At 34.9% G+C, this 20,636-nt stretch overlaps 1 protein-coding gene across 1 annotated transcript in view; it reads right to left on the bottom strand.

Moving 5' to 3' along the window:
• The window catches only part of GOLM1 (golgi membrane protein 1), a 101,960-nt gene that overhangs the window by 52,687 nt on the left and 28,637 nt on the right, over positions 1-20,636 (bottom strand). Inside the window, exons 2-3 of the mRNA XM_023497667.2 lie at positions 16,107-16,256; positions 11,465-11,644 (exon numbers count right to left, since the gene is read on the bottom strand). Coding sequence (XP_023353435.1) covers positions 11,465-11,644; positions 16,107-16,235 — 309 coding nt within the window. The 5' untranslated portion in view covers positions 16,236-16,256. The remainder of the gene's footprint in view (positions 1-11,464; positions 11,645-16,106; positions 16,257-20,636) is intronic.

Below are 20,636 nucleotides of genomic sequence, written 5' to 3'. Positions count from 1 at the left end.
AACACCAAACAATCACAGTGTGCATAGAACAGAGCCAATAAGTGAGGATAATCAGATACATGTGAATAGACAATGACCAGGGAGTATATATATCCCAAGGAAATTATAAAGGAAGGAAAAGGATCTACATTGTCAAAAATGTTTGTAGCAGCCCTTTTTGTGGCGGCAAAGAATTAGAAAATGAGAGAATGCCCATCATTTGGGGAAATGGCTGAATAAGTTATGGTATATTGAAATAATGGAATTATTATTGTTCTATTAAAAAATGATGAACAAACTGATTTTAGAAAGGCCTGGAAAGATTTATACGAATTGATGCTGAGGAAAGCAAGCAGAACCAGGAATACATTGTACACAGTAACAGCAAGAATGTGCAGTGATCAACTATGAAAGACTTGGTTCTTCTCAGTGGGGTTCAGTGATCCAAGACAATTCCAATAAACTTAGAAAATACCATCTGCATCTAAAATTGATTGTAATGTAATGATTAAATGTAAATCAAAACATGCTATGTTCGCTTTTTTTTTCCTGTTTGTTTGTTTTCCCCTCTCCCATGGTTTTTCTCTTTAGTTCTGGTTTTTCTCTTTAGTTCTTCTTTCTCTCCCAACAAAATTCATAAAGCAATGTGTATCAAAATAAATAATTTAAGGGGGAAAAAAAAGGGAAACAGAAAATAACTCAGAGGCCAGACAGGCCCTTAAACCAGGCACACTTCCCCATTTCCTTCCCTTGACAGGAAAGTAAAAACATTCTAACCTAATCAACCACACTAACAGCTAAATTATCTTTTCTCAAACTTACATAAAGAACAACACAATGCTCTGGGCTAGAATACCATTTCTTGTATTATATAAGTAGAATGTGCAAGGAGGCCAAAAAAGGCCTCAGGAGATTCTGGGACTAGTATCAGGAAACTCAGAGCCTGAAAATGCAAAACAAAACAAACAAAAATCCCTAAGCACAGAAATCCAAAAGTGGGTTTAAGAGAGATAAGGCTCCATGAACTATCTTCTTTCATTTGTAAGCCCATCTAGAAATTTTTTAAAATTTTTTTCCTAAACAAATTATTTAAATCTAGATAGATCTATACATAAATATGTGCATGTATTCAAAAATAGCTCTTTTATGAATGTTTATAAACCTATACATGTATGTATACATGTATGCATATAAACACAGGACATATGTGTGTTTCTAGCTAAATATCTATTTATGTCTATCTATACTTATGTACATCTAGATATATAGAGAAACATATCTCTAAAGATCTAGTTATACATAAAACTGTTGTTCTGTCATCACTAACACTTCTTGACTCCATTTGGCATTTTCTTGGTAAAGATACTGGAATGGTTTGCCATTTCCTTCTCCAGCTCATTTTACAGATGAAAAAACTCAAACAGGGTTAAGTGACTGGAACAAGTGTCAGCTAGTAAGTATCTGAAGCTGAATTATCTCTATACAATGCACTATCTAGCTATCCATATAGACATATATATGGTCTTATAATCCCTGCCAGATGTTCTCTGATCTCTCAGCCCCATTCACCTCTCCTTTTTTTAAAGTCTTTGTCCTTTAACATTTCACTGAGCTCTGGCAGTTTCTCAGGCTTTGTCTCCCCAGACAATCGGTAAGTGCCTGAAGCACCGGCATCCTCTCTCTGCTGTTGTGGCCCTTCTAGGATGACTCCTCAGAGTGCAGGGCCAGCCACAGCATGATGGCCAGGACAATTTATGCAAGCACTTAATGTACGTTAGCTCATCTGATCCTCACAACAACCTGGTAAGATATGTGCTTATTTTATAAATGAGGTGATTATGCTGAAGGAGATGAGGTGATTTGTCCAGGAACACACAGCTAATTAATGTCTGAGAAAGATTCAAACTAATGCATGGCAGGATCCTCAGTCCCAGAGATGAAGAAAGCCCTCTGTGCTCCACAAGAACTTTCCTGATCCCTCTAAATGTTAGTGTTTTCTCCTCCAACCTTCTGGAATTATTATTTTTTCTGTGCACATGTTGTTTCTTGTATAGAAAAATGTTTCATGATTCTTGAAGGCATGGACTGTTCATTTTTGTCTACCTCCACCACAGTGCAGAAGACTCCACTTCCTGAATTCAAGTCTGGCCGCAAAGACTCATGTCCATATGGTTCTGGGCTAGCCACTTCACCCCGTCTGTCTCAGTTTCCTCTTCTGCAAAATGAGCTGGGATGTGGAAATGGCAAACCATGGGGATCTTTGCCAAGAAAACCCCAAATGGGGTCAGGAAGAATCAGACACAAGTGAAACAAATGAACACAGAGAGCCTATGTAAAGTACTTAATAAATGCTTGTAGAATGGACTTCAAAATGAGCAAAAGGACATATCAGGTATACTAAAATTAAAAAACAAAAACAAAAACCCTACAGGCAGGCAGCAGGGAAAAACCACTGAGTAAGGAGGCAGGGCATCGAAAAAGAATGTATCCTGGTATTATTTTTATTTGCCACCCCCTGCTTCTCCATTCTGAGGTCAACCTGGAAGAAGGTTCATTAATGGAGGAAAGGTCCACAGAGGAATCTGGGTTTCAATTTTAATGGATTTTCTCTGATAAATGATTGAGCTAAGGTAATTCTGTTTCAGCTGGGAAGTTCACTTTTGTTTATGTATTTGTTCTATACTTCCTGATAAATAAACAAACAAACAAATATGTTTGAACCTATCACACTACTAAAGAACATTAAGGTATTATCAATCTATCAAAAAGCACAAATAAGCATTATACCATCAAGTATAATGTGGTAGGTGCTAGTTGGTGCTTGGAGTTACAAGTATAAAGAATGAAATAGTCTTTCCTAAAATGAGTTTACATTCTACTGAGGGAAGACAAGTACAAATAAATATAAATATAGCAAAAATATAAAGTTATTTTTATATACACACACAATTGTATACATATGTATACAATTAAATTGAAGTTTGGGAGGAAGGGCACTTGTATTATGCTATCCTAAATTTTAAGATTTCAAATGAGGAGGAAGTTAAGGGATTAGGAAAGGCTTTAATCCAGAAACTGGTGCCCAAGGTAGAGCACCTTAAAGGTAGAATACACACACACACACACACACACCCTATAAAGGTAGTGCAATATATTGTTATATACAACAATAGCAATAGTCTAAAAATGACCAACTGTGAAAGACCTTAATTACTCTGATCAAGACAATGATCCAAGACCATTCCAAAAGACTCATGATGAAAAATGCTATTCATATCCAGAGTGAAAATTGAATTCTGAAAGCAGAGTTAAGTATTCTTTCCCCCCTCTACTTGCTTTATTTTTCTTGCTTTTTTTTTTTTTGGCAACATGGCTAATATGGAAATATGTATTACATGACTTCATATATATAACTGGTATCATTTGGTGTTATTTTTTAATAGTTTTCAGTAGGGTCTGTCTCTTTTGTGATTCTCTGTGGGGTTTTCTTGGCAAAGATATTGGAGTAGTTTGCCATTTCCTTCTCCAATTTGATTCACAGATGAGGAAATTGAGACAAGACAGGGTTAAAGGACTTTCCCAGGGTCACATAGCCAGTAAATGCCTGAAGCTGGATTTGAACTCAGGTTTTCCTAACTTTAAAAAAAAAAAAAAAAAGGTAGGAGACTATAAGGAATAGGTAAGAAGTTGCAGGTATACTACACACCTGTCAGATTGGCTAAGATGACAGGAAAAAATAATGATGATTGTTGGAGGGGATGTGGGAAAACTGGGACATTGATTCATTGTTGGTGGAGTTGTGAACGAATCCAACCATTTTGGAGAGTAGTTTGGAACTATGCTCAAAAAGTTATCAAACTGTGCATACCCTTTGATCCAGCAGTGTTACTACTGGGATTATATCCCAAAGAGATTATAAAGAAGGGAAAGGGACCTGTATGTGCACGAATGTTTGTGGCAGCCCTTTTTGTAGTGGCTAGAAACTGGAAACTGAATGGATGTCCATCAGTTGGAGAATGGCTGAATAAATTGTGGTATATGAAAATTATGGAATATTACTGTTCTGTAAGAAATGACCAACAGGATGATTTCAGAAAGGCCTGGAGAGACTTACACGAACTGATGCTGAGTGAAATGAGCAGGACCAGGAGATCATTATATACTTCAACAACAATACTAGATGATGACCAGTTCTGATGGATCAGGCCATCCTCAGCAACGAGATCAACCAAATCATTTCTAATGGAGCAGTAATGAACTGAACTAGCTATACCCAGAAAAAGAACTCTGGGAGATGACTAAAAACCATTACATTGAATTCCCAATCCCTATATTTATGCACACCTGCATCTTTGATTTCCTTCACAAGCTAATTGTACAATAATTCAGAGTCTGATTCTTTTTGTACAGCAAAATAATGTTTTGGTCATGTATACTTATTGTGTATCTAAGTTATATTTTAATATATTTAACATCTACTGGTCATCCTGCCATCTAGGGGAGGGGGTGGGGGTAAGAGGTGAAAAATTGGAACAAGAGGTTTGGCAATTGTTAATGCTGTAAAGTTACCCATGTATATATCCTGTAAATTAAAGGCTATTAAAAAAAAAAAAAAAAAAGAAGTTGCAGGTATAAGAGAAAAGACAGTACAGAGGCATCAAAAAATGAGATGGAATGTTGTCATTAAGAAACAAAGAGGCCAGTTTAGAGGGATCACAGAGTACAGGAGGATAAATAACATCCAACAAGGTCTGAAAAAGCAGGCTGAGGCTTAAAAGCTAAACAGAGGAGTTTCTACTCTACAAAAATAGGAAATAGAAAGCCACTGGATTTGGATGAGCAGCAGAGTGATATGGTCAGATCAGGGCCTAATCAACTGATGAATGAACTGCAGTGGGGAGAGACTTGAGGCAGGGAGAACAGTCAGGCTATTGCAATACTCTAATTGCCAACCTGACCTCTGGCTGTAGTTAATTCTATGAGTAGAAAGAAAAAGCTGAATTTGAGAGATGTTGTAGAGAGAGAAAGGTCAAGGTTCAGAAACTGACTAATCATGTAGAGTAAAGGAGAGTATAGTAGAACTATCTTAACTCAGAGATGTTAGAAGGATGTTGGGTTCTTTGAAAATAGGAAGGTTTGGAAGAGGGGAGAGTTTAGGAGAAAGATAATACATTCGATTTTAGAAAGATATCTCCGGGTCATCTAGCTTGAACTATCCAATGAGCAACTGGTGAAATGGAACTAAGAATATATCTCTGTCGGACTCGCAGAGAGGGAACCAAGTTGGCAGAGTAAAGCCAGAAAGCTGCTTGAGCTCTCCCAGTTTCCAAACCAAATCTCTGAATAGAGTCTGATGAATGAAACCCCTCTCCAGCTCAAGACAGACCGGAAAAACCTCAAGAAAGGACAGTCTCACCCCCAATGGGACTGAAAAGACAGTCCCAGAGTCCGGGAAAGCCAGTAAGAGGGTCTTAATCATAGCAAGAATATATCTCTAAGTTTGCCATCTTGAAATAAAATAGCCCTAATTTAGTTTTCAAATAGGTATATCTTTTGTAATTTTCAATTAATTCCTATTTAATTTAGAACATGGATAGGAAAAAAAGAAATATCTCAGGAGAAAAAATATATAAACTGTCTATTGTTTTTCAATTTTTGTCATTAGATAATTAATTTTTTCTGAATTTCAATACCTACCCAATAAAAATCAATATGTCCAACATAAAAAGAAAATCTATTAAGGGGAAAAAATCTTTTCAATAATCATAGTTGAAAAAACTTTGACACAAGAGTTCAAAAGGAGTTGATAGAAATGTATAAGATTATTATGCAATCCCTAATAGATAAATAATTAAAGGATACCTTTCTAGAGGGGAAAAAACACATTTGTTACTAATTACTCCAAAATAATGTTTGAAACAAATAAATTATAACAGCCATGAGGTACTATCTTCTTGAATCATAGTATGTTTTATTAAAGAGAATGATGGACCTAAATTCAGGAGAGAGCTTAGATTTGAGTCTAACATCTTAATGAATCAAATTCAGGGCATCTTAAAAATAATGCTACCTTTTTTAGAGAGTAATCTCTAAAACAAGAGGCACACAGTTCTTTATCCCTATGAAGATCTTTAAGGACCACTTCAAATCAAATTCTACAATCAAAGTTTTATAATAAAAACTTATTTTAAGTGATGAAAAAGACTAGTAATAAAAATATTTTGCTAACTAAATGAAAAGAAGTTAAATGTCCACTATGACAAAGAGACTTAAGAAATTTGCCATATAAATGTTCACACAACCAACTAGAAAGATCTTTCACCCAAGGCAAACCACATAGCAACTGCTTCATCAGCATCCCCACCCCTTAAAACTCAGCAGCACCTTGTGAACCTTTAATGAAAGAAAAAATACCACTGAAAAGAGAAACAGGATATTTTGCCTATAATCCTTCAATAGGGGATCATATTTAAAACCCATTTTAAAACATACACAAGGTTTTCCCCCCAAAAGATCTATGTTTGATAAAAGATTGGTTTGCTATAAAAAAAAAAAAGAATTATCATGATTTTCAGATTTTAAGATCATGTAACAGTTTTCCCAAAAAAATGTGGAGATTGTATACTTAATTAAGGAGGGAAAAAAAAAAAACCACCCAATACCTTGATTAAAATAAATCTACAAAAATGCTCATCAATTGGGGAATGGCTGAATAAGTTGTGGTATATGAAGGTAATGGAACATTATTGTTCTTTTAAAAATGATGAACAAGCTAATTTTAGAAAGGCCTGGAAAGATTTACATGAATTGATACTGAGGGAAACCAAGCAGAACCAGAAATACATTGTACACAATAACAAGAATATGTGATCATCAGCTGTGAAAGGCTTGCTTCTCCTCAGTAATTCAGTGATCCAAAGCAATCCCAATAGACTTTGGACACAAAATGCCATCTGCAACCAGAAAAAGAACTAAAGAGATTGAATGTAAATTAACACATGCTGTGTCACTTCTTTTTTCTGGAGTTTTTTTTCTCTTTCCCATGGTTTTTCCCTTTTGCTCTGATTTTTCTCTCTCAACATGATTCATAAAGGAATGTGTACTAAAAATAAATTAAAAATTAAATTAAATTTTTTAAAAATGCAAATAAATAAATAAATGGAGATAAATCTGCAAAATCCCTATAGAACCAACAGGAGATGCCTTCTGTAAAATAAAATTGTATCTATATGACAGAAGATGGTTCATTATTAACAGTGCTTTGTTGATCTGCTTGTAGCAAATACTCTGTGCCAAATAATTCTGGACAACTAATGCCTTCTGCTCTTCCTGCCCATGTGTCTGAGTCACTCACAAGAAAGCACTGTCCACTGTTTATATGGAGAAGGGAAAAGAGGCAAAACAATTCACCAGATCTGGGAAAGAATATTAGACTGGGAGTGATTTTTAAATACTGGCTGTGTGTAACTTGGGGCAAGACACTTAATCTCTCTGGGGCTCACTTTCCTCATCTATAAAATGATCAGGGCATGAGGGTGTAGAGTAAAAAGGATGACCTCAAAAATCCCTGCCAGCTCTAAATCCATGAACTAGAAAGTGGAGTAGGGTTTGTCTTACTACCTACACTCAAGTATGACATAGAGAAAAGGGTATCAACTATGAGTCAGGATACTATCATTTAAATCCTACTTGTGACACTCACCAGTTTTGTGATTAATGGCAAGTAACATATCCTTTCATATCCTAAATTTTCCTCATGTTTAAAATAAAAGGGGGAGGCAGAAGATGAAAATTCTTACATTCTGTATCTTTCTGTCTCTCTTTCTCTCTCTCTCTTTTTCTTTCCTTTTTCTCTCTCTGTTTTGTCTCTCTCTCTCTCTCTCTCTCTCACACACACACACACACACACACACACAAACACACACACACACACACACACACACACACACACACACCTCCATTTCCAAAATGCCCACACCAAAGAAACAATAACCAACATATCAGGAGCTTGGAAAAAGAAAGAGGTGTGAACAATACAAGGAACATACCATCTCCCTTCCTTCTCTTCCTCACCTTCCTCTGGCTGCTTCCCCCTTTCCTGGTAAGATTGATTCTCTTTCCCTGCAAAGCCATAGTGACTTTGTTCTTTTCCTCCATCCTGAATGTTATTTCTAGCTATTACAATTGTCATAACTGCATTCAATTCTATTCAACACACATAACAAGTGTCTACCATATGTAAGGGACCTTGCTAGGCACTGGAGATACAATCAGAAATGAAACATTTCTCCTCAAGTTTACTGTCTCCTGGGAGTTGGGAGAAAGGGGAAAGTGGTGGATACAACTTGTCCACAGATAAGTAAATATAAAGTAATTACAAGAAAGAGAGCTTCGGGAAGGGAAGAGATGAGAAAAGAAATGTAGCACAGAAGCTAAGACTGGCTGCCAGAAAAAAATTCTAGAAGTGAGGAAGAATCATACTCTAGGGGTGGGGACCAGAAGGCTTCTACAAGTGTCAGGGGATGGGAAGCTAGGCCCTAATCTGAGAACCAAAGTCCGGTTTGGCTAGAACAAAGGAGGTCAAAGGAAATAATATGAAATAAGTCTGAAAAGTTATGCAAAGCTTTAAACACCAGACCCAGGAGTTTCTAGTTTATTCTCGAGCTAATAAATAAGAAAATTCAAATGAAATTTATCTTTCCTTTTTGGTGGCATAATAAGAACTATAAATCTTAGATTATTAATTTAGCAACTGTGTAAATAATATACAGGAGAAGGAAGAACCAAGGATGTTGTTACAATAGTCCAAGCAAAAGGTAACAAGACAATATTATAGGAGTCATTGTAATAGCATTTCATTAAGTAGATTATATGCATGAGAAAATCCCAGGTTCCACATCAGCAAGTTAAAAAGAATTTCATGAATTAAAATAACAGGATTCTGTGTTCCTCACAATAGCAAGAGTTGAATTATTGGTTTCTCCAAACTATCCCACAAATAAAGAAAGGATAGAAATATTTATGCTGGAAATTAAAAATAATTCAGAGTACTTTTACAATGCTTCAAAGCAGCATGCTTGACCATTTTTATTTTGCAAACCCCTCTGGAATTCTCCTTAGAAGAGTGGTTTATGTGTTTTTCTAAATTAATATTTTTCTCTGATCAATAGTGATTTAGAGCACCTTTTTATATGACTAGAAATGATTTTAATTCCTTCATCTGAAAATTGTTCATATCCTTTGGCCATTTATCAATTGGAGAATGGCTTGAATTCTTATAAATTTGAATCAATTCTCTATATATTTTAAAAACGACTAAGTAGACATTTTTAAAAGGATAAAATCCAAACTATCAACAACCCTATGAAAAAATTCTCCAATTCACTAAAATAATTGGAGAAATATAAATTTTAAAAATAACTCTGACTTGCTTCTTTTTATACTTATTAGACTGGTGAAAATGATCTTTGTTAGAGGAGCTCTGAAAATAAAGGCACACTAATGCATTGTTGCTAGCCCTGTGAATTGGTACAGTCATTCTAGGAACAAAAGGTGGCACTATGCCCTAAAAGTTATTAAACTGTACATTCTCTTTGACCCAACAATACCATAAACAGGTCTATATCCCAAAGAGATCAAAGGAGGGAAAAAAGGCATTTATAGCAATTCTTCTTGAAGTAATAAAGAACTGAAAACTGGGAAGGTACATATCAATTAGGGAACAACTAATGGAATATTATTGTTCTATAAAAAAAGATCAGTAGGATGACTTCAGAAAGGTCTGGTGATACTTACATGAATTGATGCTAAGTTAAGTGAGTAGAATCAAGAGAATGCTATATATATAGCAACAACAATATGGGAAGATCAGTTTTGCAGGACTTGGCTCTTTTCAACAATGAGGTGATTTAAGGCAATTCCAATAGACTTGTGATAGAGAGAACCATCTGCATCCAAAGAGAGGACTGTGGGGACTGAGTGTGGATTACAACAAAATATTTTCACTTTTTGGTTGTTGTTTGCTTGATTTTTTGTTTTCCTTCTCATTTTTTTTCTTTTTGATCTGGTTTTTCTTATTCAGTATGATAAATGTGAAAATATAGAAGAATTGTATATGTTTAACATATAATGGATTGATAACTCTACGGAAGGGGTGGGGGAAAGAAAATATGGAATACAAGGTTTTGCAAGGGTGAATGTTGAAAACTATCTTTGCATATATTTTCATAATAAAAGGTATTATTTAAAATTTAAAAATGGGGAACAACTGAATAAGGTATGCTATATGAATGTAGTAGAATCAGAAACAGCAAAAGAAACCATTTCAAAGAATGGTAAGAGTTACAGATAGAGTGTGAAATGAATAAAACCAGGTGAATAATTTATACAACAACATGATAAAAAAAAAAAACCAACAACTTGAAAAGACTTAGGAACTCTGACTGATGTAAAGCCCAACCACAATCCCAGAGCACTAATGATAAAAAATGCTATCCACCCTCCTAACCCTCATCCACCAGAAATGATGAATTCAAGATACCAAATGAGATGTCTATTTTTGGACATGGACAATGTGAGAATTTGTTTTGCTTGTTAAAAAGGTTTGGATCTTTTTTTCCAATAATGGAATGAGTAGTAAGAGTGAAAGAAAATAAACACTTATAAACTGAAAAACAAGCAAAATTTATACTAAAAAATAAAGTCAATTAATGTTCTAAGTTAACAAGTTAATAGTTACTATAAATGCAAGCTTTGCTATATTATTTCCCTAAGCATTTGATTTTTTTTCACTTATACTCAGGTCTTTCCATAAAAATAGTGTGTACTCTTATACCTAAGAACCTGGAAGGAAGCTTATCAAACACCAGATCTAACTCTTCTATTGCCTTTACCTGTAATGGGAAAAATAAAATACTATTTACATTTTTTAAAATTCAACTCTCATTTTGCAAAAAATTGAGACTTTGGTAAAAATGTCTTGAACTATCTTGACCAAGATCCCTAGATTTGCAGACCTAAAGGACTGAAGGTGCAAAAAATCTGGAATATCACTGATGTCAAAATTGCTATGGATTTAAATAATTTAATGAATGAGTTGATTCCTAATTCCTTTATTAGAGCCACAAAGGAAAAGAAAAAAAATAAGATAAATTACCCTCAAGTTCAAAAGAAATCATGTTTCCTTTTTGATCAAGTATTAAATGTGTTACTTGAGGTTTTATCTCCCTCTCCTCTCTTTCCCCAAAGTTTACACTTTGTACACTTCAAGATCTTCTCCAAGGGGGAAGGAGGAAAAGGATGAAAATAATGACATACTACTAATCCCAAAAAACTATACAGAGGCAAGAAGTTTAAGTATGCAAATACTCCTTTGCATTCCCACAACTTATAGAATATTGAAACACTAAGGGAAGTAGGATGGGAAGTATGTGAAAAGGAGCTCCACTAAAAGGTAGAAAGCAGAAGGTATAACAATCGATCTTACCTTTTCATCCTGGAACATCCTATTGGCATTTTCCATCTGAAAGTTGTGTCTGGATTGAATTTTGTCCAACTGCTCTCGCTGTTTTTCTAATTCTCCTTGAAACTCATTCTTTTTTAATTCTACAGCACCCCTCTCTGCTGCTGCCCTTCGGACTCTTCCTTCCAACTCCAAGATTTGACTCTAAATAGGAAATAAAACATAATGGACACTCAGTCACCACTGCAAACCAGGACAACTCAAATATAATAGCAAAAGAAGAGAAATAAAATTTGCAGAACTACTTAACAGCAATAGTCAAATCACTATAAATAGGCCTGCCCCTCTTCACAACTAAGTTCTAAAAGTTAATTCATAAGTCTGTAATGTAGAGCTCAGAATGCATTATTCCATAAGAAACAAATGGTTAATTTTTACAGCCAGTGTTTCTGATAAAGACTTCATTTCTAAAATATTTAGAGAATTAATTCAAACTTTTAAGAATATGAGTCATTCCCCAGTAAATGGTCAAAGGATACAGAGAATTTTCAGATGAAGAAATTAAAGCCATCTATTAGTCATATGAAAAAAAATACTCTAAATCACTATTGATTAGAAAAATGCAAATTAAAATAATCTCACACCTATCAGATTGACTAAAATTGGAAAGGATGATAAATGTTGGATGCCATGTGGGAAAACTGGGACATTAATGCATTATTGGTGGAATTGTGAATGATTTAGCCATTCTGGAAAGCAATTTGGAATTATGCTCAAAGGGCTATAAAACTGTGCACACCTTTTGATCCAGCAATGGGTCTGTATCCCAAAGAGATCATTTGAGAGAGAGGAAAAAAACCCACAAGCGCAAAAAATGTAGCCATTCTTTTTATGGTGGCAAGGAACTGAAAATTAAGTGGAATTAAGTGGAATACCTGTCAATTAGGGAATAGTTCAATAACTTATGGTATGTGTATATAATGAAATATTATTGTTCTATAGGAAACGATCAGCAGAATGGTTTCAGAGAAGCTTGTAAAGGCTTACATGAGCTGATACTGAATGAAATGAGCAGAACCAGGTGAACATTGTAAACATTAATAGCAGCATTGTGCAATGATCCACTTTGATGGATTTAGCTGTTTTCAGCAATAAAACGATCCAAGATAATTCTATGGAAATCTATGGAAATTCTATCTGCAACCAGAGAAAGAACTATGGAGTCTGAATGCAGATCAAAAATATACTATTTTCACTTTTGTTGTTTACTTTTTTCTTTCTTATGATTTTTTCCCTTTGTTCTGATTCTTTTTCTTCCCAAAATGACTAATATGGAAATATGTTTAAAATGATTAAACATATATAATCTAAATCACACTGCTTGCTGGCTTGGGAAAGGGGGAAGTAAAGATGGAGGTAAAGGAGAGAAAGAGGGGAAAAAAATTTGGAACTCAAAATCTTACAAAAATTAATGTTGACATTGTAATCTATATCAAATTGCTTGAATTCTTTAGGAAGGAACAGGGGATAAAGGGATAAAGTTTGGAACATAAAATGTTAAAAAATTAAAAGTTGTTTTTATATATAAAAACTTAAAATTGAAAACTATTTTTACATGTAATTGGAAAAATTAAAATACTATTAAGGAAAAAAAAATTAGATTCCTATGCTATCCCACTAAAGCCTTTCTAACCCAAAATATTTAAAGGCTCATTTCAACTATTCATATCTACTATGGTTTTTCTACAGGAAAATGCATTCTGAGCTCAGGAACTCAAAAGTTCCATCTACCCCTCAGGGCCGCCTCCATCTGGGAAAAGAGCTTCCAGGAGTGTTAAAGTTGATATATAATCTAGGGAAATAGTATAATATAGCTCCCATTTATAGTAACTTGTTAACTCAGGATACGGGCATAAAAAGAAAGTGACATTCATTTGGTAAATGAGTGCAATATAAAATGCAATGTAACAATATAGTAGTGATCTAAATGTCATCTGAAATAAGAGATTTGGGATTAAAAAAATATATAAGCCTACAAAGCAGTAATAATAGCATGCATATGTATTTTATACATATATGTAGGTACATATGCATCCCATATATGTGTGTGTATATTATATAGGTATATTAATGTGTGTTTATCTACTTAATATTTGCAAGATTCTTACATTTTTTAATCTTAATTTACTTCATTTGAAAAGAAAGCTTTGAAGGTCAGGAAGCTATGTATGTGGTAGGTACAAACCCTACATTGACTCAAACCAGTTATGTGACTTTAGGCAAGTCAATCTCTCAATAACTGACACCTTAACTCTCTAAGATTATAAATTGCATTACAATTGATGATCTGCATTTATAGAGGGCATCTGCTTCACACCTAAGAAATCACAAGTCCAGATCTAACCACCACCCCCTACACCTGCATTAAAAGGGGGGTGAGGGTAATTTAACTTTTAAATTTATTTAAATTATGACACACTAATATAAATGGAGGAATAAAAAATGATAATTATCTTCAATGAAACAGTATAAAATCTCAAACAAAACAAAACAAAACAAAGCAGAAGTATAGCACATACTCTATGATTTAGGCAGCTAAATGGTACAGTGGTGGGAGGCTGATCCTGAAGTAAAGAAGATAAATCCAGCCTCAGACACTTACTGAATGTGTGAACTTTGGCAAGTCACTTAATCTATTTGCTCTAGTCTCCTCAAATGTGAAAACGGGTATGAAAAGATGCTCCAAGTCATTATTAATCAGAGATACCACTACACACCTGTCAGACTGGCTAGAATGACAGGGAAAGGTAATGACGAATGTTGGAGGGGATGCGGGAAAACTGCGACACTGATACATTGTTGGTGGAATTGTGAAAACATCTAGCCATTCTGGAGAGCAATTTGAAACTATGCTCAAAAAGTTATCAAACTGTGCATATCCTTTGACCCAGCAGTGTTACTACTGGGCTTATATCCCAAAGAGATCTTAAAGGAGGGAAAGGGACCTATATGTGCACGAATGTGGCAGCCCTTTTTGTAGTGGCAAGAAACTGGAAACTGAGTGGATGCTCATCAATTGGAGAATGGCTGAATAAATTGTGGTATATGAATATTCTGGAATATTATTGTTCTGTAAGAAACAACCACAGGATGATTTCAGAAAGGCCTGGAGAGACTTACATGAACTGATGCTGAGTGAAATGAGCAGAACCAGGAAATCATTATATACTTCAAGAACAATACTATATGATGATCAATTCTGATGGACCTGGCCATCCTCAGCAATGAGATGAACCAAATCAGTTCCGATGGAGCAGTAATGAACTGAACCAGCTACACCCAGGGAAAGAACTCTGGGAGATGACTAAGAATCATTACATAGAATTCCCAATCCCTCTATTTTTGTCCGCCTGCATTTTTGATTTCCTTCACAGGCTAATTGTACACTATTTCAAAGTCCGATTCTTTTTGTACAGAAAAATAACTGTATGGACATGTATACATATATTGTATTTAACTTATACTTCAACATCTTTAACATGTATTGGTCAATCTGCCATCTGGGGGAAGGGGTGGGGGAGGGGAAAAGTTGGAACAAAAGGTCTTGCAAATGTCAATGCTGAAAAATTACCCATGCATATATCTTGTAAATAAAAAGCTATAATAAAAAAAAAAGAAAAAAAGAAGCAATTCAAAAAAAATGTGAAAAGGGGATAATAATAATAATAACAGCATCTATTCCCAGGGATATTGGAAAGATCAAATGAGAAAATATTTGTAAAGTGGTTAGCACAATGCCTGGAACATAACAAGAACTATATAAGTATTAGCCATTATCATAAAAGAAAAGGGAATAAAAATAAAGAATTCTGATGGGGACTTGGAGGGAAAGACTGGAAAATGGCTATGAGTCTTGGTATATTAAAATTAACTCACATGCAAAAAATTATGAAGCAACTTTGGTTGTTTGTATTGATATTCAAGAGTTTCTAATAAACATTTAAATATATATGTATAAATATATATTTACACATACTTATGTGATATATAAATATATATTATATTTGTGTGCAATGTATTAATATATATATTTACACAAGTATCATTCCAAAAAAATTCCAAAATCACTCCCCAATTTATATTTAGATTTAAAGATTGAAGACCGATTTAAAGCTAGGAAAAGATGCAAAGTTGGACTGGCTTATATTCAAAACGTCTTGGCAATTACTCTTGCCAATATCCACTTAACATGGCTCTCTTAAGAACTGCCAAGTAGTGGGGAAGGGTGGCAAGGGAAAAAAAATTGGGGAAGAAATCTTGAGAAGACTCACAGTGAGCTGAGATAGTTGGACAAAACATATGGTTCTCCTGGAAAAGTGCTCAGGGTGGCTTGGCTTGAAAGCAAGCATGGCACAAACCATGTGTTAAGTGAGGAAAAGGGAGGGGTCTAGACAGACAGAGCCAAGACTGAACCCAATGGGGGGCAGGGGGGATTGGCACTGCAGCAGGAATTTTTACAGGCCTCTACAGCTTTCTCTTAAACTGACAAAGAAAAAGCCAGAGCTTAGTGAGTGAAGTAGTAAAACATATCAAGGCAAGAAATTAGCTGGTTTCTCACAACTGTAAGCTTTTTATGACCCCTGAAGAAAAAACCCAAGAATCCTACCTGGAGGTTCACACTACGGGAACTTGCAATCCAGTAATTGAAACCCAAGACGATAACACAGGCTAATAAAGCCGCTACCAAGAGAGGTGGTGACTTCATCCCCCGACGCCCATTTCCTAGTCCCATCATCTCAAACTCGGGTGCAGGAACCTAAGGATTCAAAAATAAATCTTTATTATTATCATCAGAGTATTAAATTACACCCTAGGTATCACTACTATTTTAAATGTCATCCATCTCAATAGAAGACTTTTCTCTGAAATGTTTGTACAAATCAGAGAAGCTTTGCCTCTGTGGGTCTGCCCCATTTCTTCTTTTTGAAGTTTGACATTTTCTCTAAGAGCCACAAAGGATTAAAAAGGTTTGGGAAAGCAGGGAGGCAGAAAGGGGATATAAAGACAGCAATAAGGATGCTCAGGCTGATAACACATCCAGAATTGAGCTATTTCAGCGTACCAGTTATAGCCCTGGAAGGAAGAAAATTCTCATTACTCCCCAGTGAAACATTTATGATTTGGTTCTTTATAAGCACAGAACAGAGCATACCCACTAACAAGCCACACACTAATTAACGGCACTTGCTTAAAATATTTTGCAAGGCAAAAGAAAAAAACCATCATGTTCAAAAGCAACATGGGAATGTCACTGTGCAAATCACTGCTACTCTCTTGCTTAGACAAAGCTTTTCATCAGTCAATCTCAAATAACTTTGGAAGGAACTAGTCTCTCAGCAACAGTCCTGTCATTCAGAAGGCATAATTGTGGAAGGGAAAGGTATGTGACTTAGCTGAGGTCACAGGAAAAGTGTTTTGCATAAGAAGCAGAGAGAGAATCATATCATTCTGGCTCTGATTATGCCCTTTAACCACCAGGCTGTATTCAATCCCTGCCAAGCTAAATGGAATAGTTGACATTCATTACTCTCTGTAGAGAAGACCATACTTGTGTGCTGTGTGTGGTGTGCCTTAATTTGAGTTTATAATCCTTTGAAGGAAAATCAAATCATATTGCAAAGGTCACTTCAGACGAAAGGAAAAAGAAAGGAGAGGAGGGAATGGGGACAAAAGAAAACAAGAGGGAGAAAAGCAAAAGGCAGGAAAGAGAGGAAAAGAAGAAAGGAAAAAAGGGGAAGGAATGTTGATTTTAAAAGAATGTCGATATATTTTTTTAAATCTGAAAATTAAGTTGGCATGAGAATTTATTTCATTTCAAGAAACATTTATTAAGTTCTACCCTTCCTAGGGATTAAAAAACATTCCTGTACTCAAGAAGCTCACACTCCACTGCAAGATACAGTATACGCATAGATAAATAAATGCAAGGCAATTTTAAAACAAACACATGATCAGAAGACTTCAAAGAGGAGTGAATAAGCCAATATATTTGCAGGTTGACCACAAATGGCAGGCTATCATAGACAGCAGTTGCTTATTCTGTAAAATTAGACAGGACCAAAGCTTAAACTTTTTCCACTTGCGACTCCTTTTCACTCAAGAAATTTTTACATGACCCTAGGTACATAAAATAGGTATACAAATCAAACACTTATTGATAATGAGTCATAATTTTGAGCTCTCCATATTCAGCTACAAGACCCCATATGGGGTCGCAAACCATAATTAAGAAGATGGGGACTAGATGATAGACTTTGGGCCTTGAAAAGTTAATAAGCTAGAGCAGGGTGATATTTTGAAGCATTTCTAAGCGTGTTAAAAATGAAGTTGTGATATTCTTGGAAAAGAATTTGATTTTGATTAAAAAAAACAACAATAACAAATAACCACATCCAATGTGGGTTACCTTGCAGAAAGAGAAAAAAGGCAAGAGTAGGAGAAGAATTACAAAACTGAACAAGCAATGATAGAATTTTATAACTTCTCAACTCTTTATAGGACCAGCATGTTCCTTTTTTTTTCCTATTGTTTATGGAATCAAGCTCAGGATGAAGTTTTAGGAACCTTGATGGACACTACAATTAGGAAATATTGGGAAGCTCTAAAAACAAGTCCTTCCAGATTTCGAATCCTCTTCTTTCTCCAGAGTGATATGCTATGCCACCTTTACATAAAAAGTTAACCAAAGATATGCACATTTTTTAACTATAATTTGACATTGGTTGGATTCTAGTAAGATGTAAGTTCCCTGGAGACTAGAACTGTTTCATTTTAAAAATTTGTGTCCCAGTGTTTGACACACAGCAAGCATCCAGTAAATGCTTACATAAAAATGTTGCTCCACAAGCATATCCAAAGATCACTTATGGAAAAAGATTTTAACTCCTGAGAATTTAAAATGGGAGTCAGGTGTTTAAGCAATCAGGTTTACACACAAAAAATGGAATCTACTACAGTGAACCATATCTGAGTGACATGAAGTTATCATGTAGCCTTCCTGATACACAGTTGCTAACCCCATTAATAAGTCTCAAAAGGTAGCTGGAAGAATTCTGGCCTTCTGGGCATAAAGCAATAGTAGAAACATGGAGGAAGGGGGTGTACATAGTGTGCAGTCTGCACAAATTAGTTACTTGAGAGTGGAAAAGACACTGCTAGACAAAAGATATTCTTTCCACTCTCCTCTACTCCTTAAGTGTGGGAGGTCAGAGAGTTTTAGATAAAACCATGTAGGGAGAGAAATCACAGCTTGGAATATACCCATCCTTGGGGTTCTTTTTATTATTTCTACCTCTGAAAATAAAGTTTATGGTGACAAAGTATCATTAAAACTCATCCTCTTCATTAACAGAAGTAGCACTATAATAACAAGGTTGAAATGAATGAAAATAAATGCCACTCTAACAAAATCACCTTACCTTCCCTCCAAAAATAATAAATTACTAGGTCCAGAGTATCGTTCCAACTATCATTTGTGGAGACTAACTGAAGTGAATTGAAAATCATAAGTAAAAAAGAATGACTCTTTTTTTAAAAATTCAATTATCAAAGTAGAGTGAATGCTAAAGGAGGGTAATGCTAAAAGATATTTTAGTGTATTAAATGTTCTAGTGAAAAAGCACTCATCGAGTACTTAGAACACATCAGTCAATGAACAAATCTATTAAGCACTATGTGCCAAGCATGTCCCAGAAACTAGGGATACATCAATGTATCAGTTCCAGCACTCGGGTCCTAACTTACATTCTACCAGTAAAGACAGGCAGTATATGTATATACATATATATACATAGACACAAAATGTGCATATGTGTGTGTATACACACAAGCAATAAATACAGAACACATTTAAGGTAACCCTGAATAAGAAAGTCCTAGAAGCTAAAGGGAGAAGAAAAAGACTCTTACAAAAAGTGCTTTCAATTTTGTTAATTTCTTCCCTGGTTTTTTATTTAGGTTTTTAATTAGAGGAAGGTTAAATTTGTTGCTTTTCTAATTTTTTCAGTCGCATATCTAATTTGTTGATCAATTCTTTCTTTTTTTTATTGATGAAAATGTTTAAAGACATAATTTTCCCCTTAAGACTGCTTAAGCTAATTCCCCAAAATTTGTATGATATTTCATTTTGTTGTTGTTATATTTGATGAAATTATATTTTTATGATCTGTTCTTTAACCCTCCCCCATTCTTTAGGATTCTATTATATTGTCGACAATTTTCATTTCTTCAATAGCCTTTTACCAAATAATTTTTATTACACTGTGGATCATAAAAGATTTGTTTAACACTTCTCTTTTTCTGCATTTGTTTATGAGGGTTCTATGCCTTAATACATGGTCAATTTTAGCCAAGGCACTATGCAAAAGCTGAGTAATATCCCTATTCAACAATCTCTAGAGCTTTGTCATACGTAACTTTAAAAAGAAAATCTATTCAGGTTCTTAATTTTTTGTTAAATGTATCTAAGTCTGAAATGGGTAAACTGAGGTAAAGTATCATAGTTTTATTTCCTCTAAGTATTTAAACTCCACAGAATTTGGTGAGTGTTATCTGTGATTTGTGGTTATTCAGCCATTTCAGTTGTATGTGAATTTTCATAATCCCATCTGGGATTTTCTTGGCAGGGATTTTACACATGAGGAAATTGAAGCAAAAAGGGTAAAATGAGTTGTCCATGGGTCAGAGATATTAAGTGTCTGAGACTGGATATGAACTCAGGTCTTCCTTACCACAGAGCCAGGGCTCTAACCACTATGCAATTTGTTGCCCATTATCTATGGTTTCTTTCAACAAAGTGTAGTTTTCCTATTTATCTTTTTTAAACAATACATTCTGTCATACTTTTCTGTCTTAGATGTGAATTCATCCTTTTCACATTCAGTCATGACAATTAATTGTATATTCCCACCTATCCTATTTTCTTATACTTTTCAATTTCTGTTGTTCCTCCCCCCTCAATATAAGAAGATGGTAGTAAGAGAGAGTAGCATGCTCAACAACAATGATCTAGATCTGTATCAATCCACTTCTGCTTCCTTGCCTTTCTCTTTTCTTTTTCCATTTCCCAGAGCCCAATAACAAGTTTGTGTCTTTTTTTTTTTCTTTTAAACCCCTCTCCTTGATTCACTATCCTTAA

Source organism: Sarcophilus harrisii, chromosome 1, assembly GCF_902635505.1.
Source record: "Sarcophilus harrisii chromosome 1, mSarHar1.11, whole genome shotgun sequence".
Taxonomy (NCBI): Eukaryota; Metazoa; Chordata; class Mammalia; order Dasyuromorphia; family Dasyuridae; genus Sarcophilus; species Sarcophilus harrisii.
This window is presented reverse-complemented; position numbering and strand designations above follow the sequence as displayed.